The 13634-nt window shown below is 38.8% G+C and overlaps 1 protein-coding gene across 1 annotated transcript in view; it reads right to left on the bottom strand.

The window, feature by feature from the left end:
• Window positions 1-12966, bottom strand: part of CSTA (cystatin A (stefin A)) — a 34319-nt gene extending 21353 nt beyond the window's left edge. Inside the window, exon 1 of the mRNA XM_006869353.1 lies at window positions 12901-12966. Coding sequence (XP_006869415.1) covers window positions 12901-12966 — 66 coding nt within the window. The remainder of the gene's footprint in view (window positions 1-12900) is intronic.
• Between the last annotated feature and the right edge of the window lie 668 nt (window positions 12967-13634).

The raw sequence follows: 13634 nt of genomic DNA, 5'->3' as shown, positions 1-13634 counted from the left end.
TTGTATATAACAAAAATAAGCATATATGTACATTCTTTATATATTATGTTTATTTTGTTGTTGTTGTTAAGTGCTGTGGACTTGTAGTGACCTTGTCTAAGGTTTCAGAGGAACTGCTGGTGGGTTTGCACTATTGACCTTGTGGTTAACAGTCCAGTGCTTATCCTACAATGCCACATTAGGGCTTTCAATAACGTTTTCTAACTCTGAGATCCCAGTCTACTTTTGAGGTTCATACACTCCATGGACCATTACCCACTTTTCCTGTAGCCTTTGGGATATGATTGCTTTGTTGAGACAGAAATACAAAGATCAGCACCAGACTGAGAACCACAAGGGAGGTGGTTCAGACCCATCAGCTACGCCTCAGAAACCCTATACTGGGTCACTATGAGTCCGAACTGACTCGACGGTACTTAACAACAACAAAAGAGGGAAAAGAAAGAAAAAGGAAAGAGAGAGAGAAGAATGGGACAGAACAGAAAGGTGGAATCGTAGGGTGTGGGAGAGTAGGGGAAAGTTGGAAATAGTAATGAGAGAAATTCATAAATAAAGAGGTTCTTGCATGATTGGTTATTCCCCATGTTTGAAATTTTTGAGTTCCCAGAGGAGGGGAAGCTGAGTTGAGAAGAGTTCATTTCTAGTCTAATGCCCAAATTATTTAATTTTACAAGTGAGGAAACTGACATTGTAAGGAGAACATGATCTTAAATGCTTAATGTTGAAAAATGATTGTCCCCGTCTGATAACACAAGTGTCTGATTAATTTGTTGTATTTTTCTAGGTTTCTTCTCCTGGTTTTCAGTCTTTTGATTGTGTTTTTATTTCTGTTATGGAATTAGATCCACACATGTAACTTTTTCTTTGATTCTATGTATTCCACAAGTCCAGACTTTTCCATGAAAGGGTTGATTTGAAATATCTATTCTTGTTTCCTTATGGACACTGACATTTGTCAGACTATGAGTCCTGATTTCTGGTTGACTGTATTTATAACCCATACCCACATTCCCCATTTCTATTGAACCAAATTTGTGTTGTTCTGATGTTGAGTGCTACGAACCTGGTGTGATGAGATTTAGACTGAGGACTCAGGAAAGAGGTGGAATTGGAATGAGCTTATTAATAAAATCTTGAGTTTCAGTAGGTAGCTTGATGCAGAAAGACCTCTCAAAATGGGCATTAGAGTGAAGAAGGACACCAAAAGAAAAGAGGTCATCTGGAACAGTTTATCAGGAGCCTGGGGTAAACAAACAGAGCTTGAGCTGGACACAGTTGGCATTCAACTTGCTAGACCTGCTGTGCTTGGTGGAGGCTGCAGTGTTGGAAGGAACAGCGTGGGTTTATTGCTCAGCCCTCTGCCAGGGGAAGGAGGCTACCAGGGAGGAACACTGGCACAGATGAGGCTTTCTGCTCCCGCAAAGATTTACAGCTTCAGAAACCCAATACAGGGTGGTCATGAGTTGGAACTGACTCTATAGCACTTAGCAGCAACAAACACTCCAGAGCTGTTCATGGTTTTCTTTCTACTGTTAAGCATGGCCTTTATGAGTTTAAGGTTCTCTTCATCTGAGGATTTGAAGTCACTTGTACGCAATGCCTAGACATTTCCCCTAACTTATGCTCATTCTGCAGAAACAGTGGGCTTTTATAATTTATATAATTTAGGAAATAATGGATAGAAAGATAATGGTGGCACTGATTGCTTTGGGAAATTTTGCAGAGCAGGGAAGGAGAGTTTGGGTAATGGGACCGGTGAGAGCTGACTTCTAGACATTTGCCATCTAAAAGTGTGTCAAAGGAAAGGTACATACAGCAGAGAGACCCTCAGGAGGTAGGAAACAACAGTGTCTGGCATAAGGCAGGAAGGGCTGGTGACAGAAAGGATAAAGGACGAAGATTGGAGGAGTGAATGAGTTGGAGCAGAGGATAAGGTAAATTGGGGAGCTGTCACACCAGATGACTGTAATCTTTGAAGAAGAGCAGGAAGTGGATCCCCTGTTGAAGGGGCTATGTGGGATAGGATAGAGAAACTGAGGCTAGAGCAGGTACAGGGTACAGTTCCACATCTGTGGGAGTTCTAGAAAAGACTAACAAGACATGACTGAAAGGATTTTCTGGTTGCCCTCAGGGTCCTGTTGCAGTTGTCTGGCATGAATTCAAAGGCTTGTAAAGGGTGAGTTTTCTGTGGTTCTGCATCTTTCTTGAGCAAAGTTGTCTGAGCCAAGAATAGAAGCCCAGAAGGAAGTGGTGGTGGGGGGAATGATCTGTAATTGAGGATTGTAGATCCAAAATTCACAAGGTTGTGGAAATTAGGGGTGGAGGGGAGAAGTGTGTGAAACCAACCACCGTGGGTCAGGCTCTGAGTAAAGGAGTGGGACTGAGGCACATGCTAAAGGAGACAGAAGGGTGAGTGACTCTGGTGTGGCTGAATGGCAGGTTCTCAGGGTCTGGGGGGAGTGGGAGAGGTTGGGGAGACTACTGTAGAAGAGGGGAGCACAAATCTGTGGGTGGGGTGAATAAGAATCATGAAATGCTGAGCTCCAGGGTGTGTATGCAGGTGAAGTGTTCAAGTGATGTTCTGGCAGACAAGATTCATGGTATGTGTGTGCTACCAGGAATGTTGCTCTGTAGTCAAGTTTATGACACAGGGGTGTGTGTGTGTGTGTGTGTGTGTATGTGTGTGTGCATGTATAGTTATAGCCCTTACTTCCAAAAATAGTTACTGTAATAAGATTTCCTTTCTGCACATAGTCATACTCAGAATGCTCATCTAATGATTGTTTACATGCAAGCTTCTGTGTTTGTAATTAGATTCTTAAATATGATTTTTCATGGATAGGGTCTTATATGACTGCTTATTTCATTGTATGTTTCTTACGCCTCTAATCTGTTTTGCAAATTTCCCTGAGAGCATAGACTATCTTTCTGCCCTTCCTCTCAAGCTATTGTTGTTAAGTGTCATGGAGCTGGTTTTGACCCTTAGCCACCCTGTACAGCGTTTCCAAGAGAAGTTGGTGGGTTCGGGCTGCTGACCTTATGATTACCAGTCCAGTGTTTATCTTCTCTCTATAGATCCATATTGAATAATATTTTATTGTGTTTTTGGTGGAGGCTTATCCAGCAGTTTTAGGTTTTCATTCATCAATGGCTACACAAATTGTTCTATGACATTGTTTACATTTCTCACAATGTATCAACATTATTTCCAGTCTATTTGTTGCATTTCTATTAATCTAGTGTCCCTGTGTCTTTATACACTCATTTTTGTTTTAAAGTAATTGTCTCTTTGGTCTTATATAGGTGATTTTTCAAAAGAAATAGAATACTTATGAGGATATTATTTATTTTGTGAGCCAATCTCTTTTTTAGCTACAAGGTGACCTTAGGTGTTAGTTTGGGTTCAAGGCTTAGAGAGTATCTCAGACAATAGTCTAGAGGAGTTTCAACCAGTCCAGTAAGTCTGATTTTTGTTTGTTTGGATACTTCACAAGGAATTTCAGGTTCTGTTCCACATTTTCCTCCCTTTCTATTAGGGTCCATCTTTTGTAGCCCTGATAATTAAATACTAATATTTAAAAGATCATGGTTATTTTCCTTTATGATGGCTTGTATCCATCCCCAAAGAGTAAAAAGAGTAGAAGGATGATCATCCTCAACTAATATACAGTCTTGGAAGACAGGATTTCTTCCAAGTGGAGCCTGAACCCAAGTACCTTTAGCATCCTTCAGTACATGGTACCACAATTAGCCATTCATTTTCTATTCTCTTCTGTAGGGGGAAACCTTTATCTTCTGCCTTCAAAAATGTTCAAGTCTTGCCAATTCCAAATCCTATGTTTGACTCTGCTCATTTTGAACATATCCAATTTTGTTGTAAAATTCCTTTAACGTTCAGCCTTTAGTTTTCTTTGATATTTTTCCTTCTCTTTGTGATGATTTTCTCCCTTCTTCTTCCTCTCCTTTCCTAATGAGGTTCTTCCTTCAGCTGGCATTCCATTAAGAAGATGTTAATACTACCCTAAACAATCTACAGATTCAACACAATTCCCATCAAAATTCCAACAGTTTTCTTTACAGAAATGGGAAACGCAGTCTTCAAATTTATATGAAAAAAGGTGCCTCACACTTGAAGAAGGACAAAGTACAAAAACTTTCTGATTTCAAAATATACTATTAAGCTACAGTAATGAAAACAGCCTGGTACTGGTATAATGATAGACATATAGAACTCCTGGTGTGGTACTGTAGGATAATGCATTGGACCGCAAGGTTGATTTGAACCTCAAGGTTGGCGGATCAAACTCACCAGCCGCTCCTCAGTAACTCTACACAGTGTTACTATGAGTCAGAACTGACTCGACAGCACTTAAAAATGATAACCCAATGGAATAGAAATAGACTCATATATATCTATGGTGAATTGATTATTAACAAGGGTACTAAGTCTATTCAGTGGTGAAAGAATTGGCAGACTAGTCTCATTAGTAAGTGATATCGAGACAATTGAATTTCTACATGTAAAATAATGAAACTGGATTCACACCTCACATCATATATGAAAATTAAATTAAAATGAACGAAGAACTTAAGTGTGATAACTAAACCCACAAAATTGTTAAAAGAAAGCATTGGGGTAACACTTCGCCACCTAGTTTTCAACAAGGGATTCTAAGATGAAACACCAAAAGCAGCAAAAGACAAAATAGATAAGTTGGACTTAATCAGATTAAAAAACATGTATGTATCAAGCGATTTTATCAACAAAATGAAGAGACAACCTACATATTGAGAGAAAATTGAGGGAACCATATAGGGTTTAATATTCAGAATATATAATGAATTACTACAACTTAACAACAAGTAGAGAAACAGCTCAGTCAAAAAATAGGCAAAGATGCTATCCCCTCTGTATACAGGGTAGATAGGGACGGGCAACTTAGACATTGGCTACCTAAAATGAGGGGGCAATAAAGGCACGAAATGACTGGCTTACAAGGTTTCAAGAGGGAGTTTAGTTTCAGTGTGTGTGGGGGAAAGATGAGTACCCACTGAATAGTTTTCATCTTGTCTAGATGGGTCTTCTGAAAAGAGATGGGGATAAGATTCTTATGATTCAATAGTGAGTAATTGTTATCATGACTAATTATGACTATCACAATTGTAAAGGTAAAAGTTTTGTAACAAAAACAAGGGAGTAGTTAATATTACAGTACAGAAACAAAGAACCCTAGGACCATAAACAGAGAAGAGCACAAGCAGAATGTGAGACCTTATCCAGGGAAGCAGTGATGGAGGCAGAGTTGGGGATATGGAGAGAGGGAAGAGTTGAGGACTGTAGATTCAGGGAAAGAGAAGAACTGAGAGCTGGTGGCCAAGAGGCAGACTTGCAGAATGTGCTATTTGGTGGTTTAAATTATTATAGATACCTGAGTGTTGTTGTTTTTTTTTAAAGAGAGCTAAAATGAATAAAGAGAATAACTGATGGTACATGGAGGGGATTATAATCATTATAATGAAACAAAGTACATGATTTGTTGAATGTAAAACTGATGATCTGCCTGTAAACTATCACTCAATTCACAATAAAAACTTAAAAAAAAAATAGGCAAAGGATTTAAACAGACATTGCACCAAAGAGGGTATATAAATGTCCAATAAGGACATGAAAAGATGCTTAATGCCTTTCAGTGTTGTCAAGTCTATTCTGACTCATAGTAACCCTACTTCCTTAGGGTTTCCTGGGTTGTAAATCTTTACTAGAGCAGATTGCTATATTTTTTCTCTCAAAGAGTTGTTGTTGGGTTTGAACCTCCAACCTCTCAGCTGCTGAGTGCTTAACCATTGCACTGTTATGGCTCTTTCATTACTCATTGTTGTTAAATTCCATAGAGTTGGTTCCTACTCATAGTGACCCTGTATAGAGTTCCTGTGGAGCCACTGGTAGTTTTGAACCTCCAACTTTGTGGTAAGCAGTTCATTGCTTACTCTACACAAATCAAAACACAATGAGACACCAATTCACCCCTATTAGAACTACCAATGCTTATGATGAAAAAACAAAAAAACAAAAAACAAACAACCAGAAAATAACATGTTATCAAGGATGTGAAAAAATTCAAACAGTTATCCATTGTTGACAGGAATGCAGAATGGTACAACCACTGTGAAAAACAGTTTGGCAGTTCCTGAAAAAAATTAAACATAGAACTCGCATATGGATGGAGCAATCCAGTCCTGGTTACATGAGGGTAAGCCCCAAAGTATTGCTATAAACTAATAGAAGCCTTTGTTAAACAAACATATCAAAATGCAAAGCTATTGTTTCTCAACTAGGTTTACACACTTCTGAAAATACTGTTCCCATCTTGCTAATCCTTCCCAGAAGGATTCTGAGCTCTTCAATTTATGACAGTTGTGGCATCCTTGAGAAACTCAACTTCTGTACTTTTAAACTGTTCTTTGTATTTTGGGAACAGAAAGAAGTATGAAAGGGCAAGGGCAGGGCTGTAATGTGGATAGGATAAGGTTTCCTAACAAAATTATTATAGAATAGCCCTTGCTACCATCAAAGAATAAACAGATATATTGTCTTGATGTAAAAAATTTCCTTGGCACAACTTTCCTGACCCTTTTCTCACCAATGCACTTTTCATCATACTGTGTCCTTTGAGAAAGTAAAGATTATCCCTTTGACATTCTCCAAACACAGTGACCATAATCTTCCTAAGGGATCTATCTGCTTTGAATTGAACTGGCCTAACAGATCCACTTGGAATCCTGGTGGCGCTGTGGGTTAATGCGCAGGACTGCAAAGTCAGTTTGAACTTCAAGGTCGTCAGTTTGAACTTGCCAGTCACTCCTCGGAAACCCTATACCGAGTCTCTATAGGTCCAAACCAACTTAAAGACAGCACTTAAAACAACAACAGATCCACTTAGAAGCCACTGTTTTTAATTGAACCTTTTATTTGAAGGTGCCCTGACAAGACTAAGACAAGTGTATTATTGAGAGAACTTATTTGCAGTCATCCTTCAATCACAGAGATGTGTATAAACATGTTTTGTTTAGAATAGTTCCATGCATGTATTAACTGGAACTCTAGTAGTTAATACTTTTTGAATTATCCTCATATACCCAGATGAAGTGAAAACAGTAATGCCAACAAAAACTTGTAAACCAATGTTCATGTGGCTCTGCCCACAATCACCAAAAGATGGAAACAAAACAAAAATATTCATCAATAGATGAATAGATAAATAAAACTTGGTATTTATATACAATTAACTAATATCCATAAAGGAGCTCTGGTTGTGTAGTGGTTACGAATCGGGCTGCGAACCGCAAGGTCAGCAGTTGGAAACTACCAGCTGTTCCGCGGGAGAAAGACGAGGCATTCTGCTCCCGTAAAGATTTACAGCCTCGGAAACCCTGTTCAGGGTCACTATGAGTCGGAACTGACTCCATGACACACAGCAGCAGCAATATCCATAAAGTTCTGATACACAAAACATAGGAATGAAGCTTGAAAATATTACACTGAGTAAAATAAGTATCTAACAAAGACAAATATTGTATCATCACAATTTATGAAACAGGCAATTGTATAGAACACTAAGTTTACTAGTAGTTACCAGTAGGGTGGCAGGGAGTGGGTAGGAAGAGCCAGTTTAGAAGGCACTGAGATTTGTTAATGGTGGTGGAAATAATTTGGAAATGGATAGTAGTGATGGTTACACAACATAGTAAACATAACCAAAGTCACTGAATTGTACATGTAAAAATGTAGAGTTGGCAAATGTTTTGTTATACGTACGTTTACCAGAAGAAAACAACAATAATAAAAAGCTCACTGATAAAGACAGTTGACAAACTGACAAACTGAAGTTTGACAAACAAGTTGACAAACTTTAGTTTCTCCAAGAATGCTTGCATTTTAACAGGTAATTAAAAAAATAAATACTTTTTAAAAATCAAAGAAATAAACTTACAAAGTTAATGACAGATGACACTCTGCTAAATCATATTAGGTATGTGATTACCAACATCTATCCATTTGCCTGCCCTTGCATGAAAAATCAACTAATTCTAAATCTCAGTGAAATCATTCATTCAACTTCCTCACCTATAAAGTGGATTGGAGTCCTGGTGTGGCTCTGTTGGATAAGCATTGAACTGCAAACTGCAAGGTCAGTGGTTCAAACCCACCATTTGCTCCTTGGAAAATTATATACAGGGTCATTATGAATTGGAACTGACTCGAAGGTACTTAACAACAACATAAAATAGATATAATAATATTTGCCTCTCAGGGTTGTTTGTGGTGAGACAAATTTTATAATTGATGTGAAAGTACTTTCTAAATTATAAAGAGTTTACTCACTTTTCCTCTACCTTCCAGCCCTTAATTGGGAATGGTCTGGAAGGCACCCTCCCTGGATGAGAGAAGGTAAGTGGTAATGGGGAGTTTAACACCTGTGAGACTGACCGAAAGGAAGGTTTAACAAGACAGCTTCTAGTGTCCTTCCTGGTCCAAAACCTATAATTATGAAAAAGTACTTAATTATAGGGTATTTCCTATTATGCTCTAGGCACCCGGACTTCTCCAACTGTAAGCTCTTTGAGGTCAGTGATCATTTCTTACAATCTTTATGGATCTTCCATAACATTTAGCATAAGGCCTGGCTGGCTAAAAGATATTAGATCATTCACAGCAGGCTTATTTCTCCACTACCTAAGAGATATTGGAGAAATACCCTAGCCCTGAAGTGTCTCCCTGATACTTATCACACACCTCATCAGTGTCTTTCCTTCACCCCACAGATTTTCTCCATGTTCATGGCATTGTATAATAGAAATAGCAAAAATCTGGAGACAGGTTAGCTCTTAACTAGGTGACTATTCATCTTTTAAATCTTGGTTTCTCCATCTGAAAAATACACACAAAGCCTTCCTTAGTTGTCCCAAGGGTTATTCAAATGGAACTGTGATCCACAGAGTTTTGGGTAGCTAATATTTTGGAATCAGACCCTCAAGTCTTTCAAAGAATCTTTGGTGGCTATTGCTAACGTATCTCTTACTCTACCTCTCGGACCGAGTTGAAGCCTGAGGTAAGCAGTAAGAAACACATTTTCAAGCTATCTTTTTAATTCAAGATGTTGCTCACAGATGGGTGCTATTAAAATTCAAGATCTTCTGGAGGCTTTTTATTTAAAATGCAATTACTTTTGCTAACTATGATGCTGTTGTTGTTGTGTGCCATAGAGTTAGTTCTGACTCAGATCGACCCTGTGTAGGTTTTCCAAGGAGCAGCTGGTGAATCTGAACTTCTGACCTTGTGGTTAGCAGTTTACTACTATCCTACATCCCACACTATGGCTCACCGAAATGATAGGCTTTTTAAAAAATCATTAAAATGTTCTGTGTCCTCTATGGGTTGGAATCGACTTGATAGCACTTAACAACAATAAGGTAAAGTAAAGTATTATAATAAAATGTGTAAAGACTTGGGGTTAGGAAACCAAAAGGGAAGAATATACTCACCATTTTGTTCAAGCTGAAAGAACTGAGGAAAACATCCAAGCATTGAGTTGTAATATTGAAGAATTTGATGCACAAAATATTGAACAATGCTGGAAGCATTTCAAGAAGATGAAAGAAATATACAGAATCACTGTAACAAATAGAACTGTTCAACGTTCAACCATCTCAGCATATGATCAAGAACTGATGATACTGAAGGAAGAAGTCCAAATTTCAGTGAAGAAATTGGCATAAAACAAGGCTAGAGAAACGGATGGACTACCAATTGAGATGCTTCAGTAAATGGATGCAATGTTGGAAACATTCATTCGTGTATACTAAGAAATTGAAAACAACTACCTTCATAATCACTAGGCTACCAGAGCTCCTTAAAAGTAGCGTAGTGGTTACGAATCGGGCTGTGAACCACAAGGTCAGGAGTTTGAAACTACCAGCTGCTCTGTGGGAGAAAGATGAGGCTTTCTGCTCCTGTAAAGATTCACAGCCTCGGAAACCCTGTTCAGGGTCGCTATGGGACGGCACTCAACAACAACAACATATGCATGTAAAAGCTGAACAATGAATGAGGTAGACTAAAGAAGAATTGATGACTGTGAATTACAATGTTGATGAAAAATATTGAATATACCATGGACTGCCAGACAGATGAGCAAATATGACTTGAAAGAACAGCCAGAACGTTCCTCAGAAGTGAGGATGGCAAGACTTCCTCTCATGTACTTAGTTTTATATAAGTTTGCAGAGTTCTGGTGTAGTGCTGTGGGATAAGGACTGGACCCAAAGGTTTGAACCATAGAGTCGGCAGTTTGAACTCACCAGTCATTATTTGGAAACCCTATATGGGGTCGCTATGAGTCGAAACCGACTCGACAGCACTTAACAACAACAGTATATATACATGTATTAACTTCTCATTGTGAGTTGAGTGAAGGTTTACAGAAAAGATCATCAATTTTACATTCAACAAATCATACACTTTGTTTCATCTCAGTGATTGCAGCCCCTCCATGTAACAACAGTTGCCCGCTTCCTCCCTGGGCTTCCTATTTCCACTCCACCCTCCTTCCCATCCCTTCTCAACTTTGTCCTTAAGTAAATATTGCCCTTTTGATTTTAAATGATTGACCATTCTCTGGTGAGCATACCTTTCTAGTGTTTTTGTCTGCCCTATACACCTATGGTAGTGTAGTGGTTACGAGTCAGGCTGCCAACCTCAGGGTCAGCAGTTCGAAAATACCAGCTGTTCAGTGGGAGAAAGATGAGGCGTTCTGCTCCCGTAAAGATTTACAGCCTCCGAAACTCTGTGCAGGGTCAGTATGAGTCAGAACTGACTCCATGGTACTTAACAACAACAACAATACACCTATCCATGGAATCTTTGTGTGGTTCTGTAGGATAAGTTTGGACCTCAAGGTCAATTTGAACCACAAAGTTCGTGGTTCAAATCCACCAGCTGCTCCTTGGAAACCCTATACAAGGTCATACAAGTTGGAAGTAACTCAACAGCCCTTAATAACAACAACATACACCTATTTACTACTTGGTTAATAATTGGACCATGAGAGTGAGTTTCTTTCTAGACCTGATGTGTGGCCAATGACCATAGTCTTGGGTTCGTTCCTCCAGTCTTTCTGACCAGTAAGCCCAGTGTTGGTTTTTTTTTTTTACAATTTTGAGTTTTGCTTCATATTTTCTCCCACTCTATCTGGGACCTTCTAATATGATCCTTTTCAGAACAGTTGGTAGCTGGGTACCATCTAGTCCTTCTGGTCTCAGAATCGTGTGACTGACAGTCACCTGCTCCATTCATCACTGTTGGAACTGACTCAGCAGTACTTAACAAGTGTTTTAAATGTTTGTACCACCTAGGAATTCCTGGTATGTATTATTGACTTAAGGGGTCCTACTGAATTTCAGGTGTGGTGCTGTAGGATCAGCAATGGGCTGTGGACCACAAGGTCATTGGTTCAAACCCACCAGCAGCTCGTTGGAAACCCTATACAAGGTCACCATGAACTGACACCAACTTGATAGTACTTACCAACAACAACAACTCGGATACAATGGTTAGAGGGATCAGCTGCTTTTGGTTAGAAGCTTTGGTTAGGTCAAGGGTTCAAACTCATCAGCAACCCCACAGGAGAAAGGTGTGGCAGTCTACATTCATCAGAACTAAGGAAACCGTATGGGACAATTCTCTGTCCAATAAGGTTGCCATTAGTTGAAATTGACTCAGCAAAAAATGGTTTTTCTTTTCTTCTCTGTTTTTGATTATTGATGCAGTATTAACTTCTATAAGAAAAACAGACTTCAAGGTTTTTTGTTTGATTGCTTGTTTTGTTTTTAAAAAAGAAATTTGGAAAGGGAAATATTTAGTTCTAAAGAATGAGTATCTGGCCCTTTAGAAAGCTTTCCAGAGCCCTTCAATGCAGAGGGTCACTTCTTTTCCACTTACCCAAGAAGCTGACCTTATTGGCAAACTGCCATTGAATGAAGTTTCAGAGGGAGAAAACAAAACAAAACAAAAACAGAAGGAATGATACAATAATATAAGGCAACCAATTACTAACCCTAATGAGTAATTTATATTTTCTTTTCAGATTGTATAAGTTTTGATATTTCGTGATTTGTTTGGAGTCCTGGGATAGAGCTGTAAGACATGTACTGGACTATTAACCACAAGGTTTATAGTTCAAACCCAGCAGTTGCTCCCTGGAAACCCTATACAGGGTCACTATGAGTCAGAACGAACTCAATGGCACTTAACAAAAACAACAAATGATTTGTTTATAACTAATCAAACAACACCACGACTAATGTATCAACTTATCAAAAAACATTGAGCATGCAACTTCTCTACTAGTTTTGTCTCCTCTAAAAGATGAAAACACTATTTAGGCTAATTAGCAGAAAATTCATTCTCCAAACTGTTTATAAAAAATCTACCTCCAGTGCATTTGAAATCTAATTAAAAACTTTTAACAGTCTTAGACTTTAATTACATGCTGGCATCACTTGGTGAGGTTAGAAACGTTTTGTAGAAGTTGAATTAGTAATTCTAGAACCACACATCATAAAGGTTGCAAGAGCTTTAAAGATGATCCAATACAAATGCCTCCTTTACAAATGGGGAAAAAGAGGCTCAGAAAAGGGATGTGCTATGCTCTCTGACACTGTTGGAGTTATCAGAGGCTTCATCTGAGAAGCTCAAGGGGGCATTTTTAGTTGTAAGGAAGCTTGAACAAACCCACACATTCTCCAAGACTCTACTTTTCATGTTTACTCACACACTGACCATGCGTCCAATGCAAGCACCAAGATTTGGTATCCAACTTTTGCATAGAATGCATAACTCACCTCATCAACCATCTTCTGGATTTCTGGAGTGGCCGGTTTAGCTTCTGTTAAGCCTCCAGGAATCATTTTGTCTAATTGCTTCTTGACACAGCAGGATGCTAGAACTGAATGACCAGGTAGGTGCGGAGATCTGTTTTTAAAGGTGTTCACAAGCTCCGCCTATGGGGTGTTTTATTCTCCACAAAGAGCAAAACAGCACCTGGAAAATATGTATGACTTAAGATATATCTTCTTGAATCCTCAACAAAATGTGCTGATAGGAATTTGGATGAAAGGGAATAACCAAATGGGTGTGTACAGGTGTCACACTGTAACAAGAACTCACCTCCCTGCATTCTTTCTGACAGTGGTTCAGTCCTCTGAGTCTGAGTATGGAATCTGAAACTACAACCAGAGTTTCTGTGGTCTTTAAAATCTCTGACCCAAAACTTTATTTTAAAAATGAATGCCTATTAATTGTATCGACGGTGAATGTTAGGATTTGCTTGACTTTCTAAAGAAAGTAGAAGGATCTGTCTAGAGAACCTTGTCTAGCTATTTGCACTGTCAAAGGGCAAACTGGAATCTCTGCTACAATGAAGCAAAGGATTTTTATTGAGGAATTTAAAAGTAATTCACAAACTGGGAAATCAGAGTTGAGGAGGGTCTCAACACAGTGTTCTATCTTTACTGAGTTATGTTGTTGGTGTGAAGTGCCATTGAGTCGGTTCCAACCCATAGCGACCCTATATAGG

The sequence above is a fragment of the Chrysochloris asiatica genome, unplaced genomic scaffold (assembly GCF_000296735.1).
Source record: "Chrysochloris asiatica unplaced genomic scaffold, ChrAsi1.0 scaffold00130, whole genome shotgun sequence".
NCBI classification, from domain to species: domain Eukaryota; kingdom Metazoa; phylum Chordata; class Mammalia; order Afrosoricida; family Chrysochloridae; genus Chrysochloris; species Chrysochloris asiatica.
Note: the sequence above shows the minus strand (reverse complement) of the source record. Positions and strands in the feature narration are given on the sequence as shown.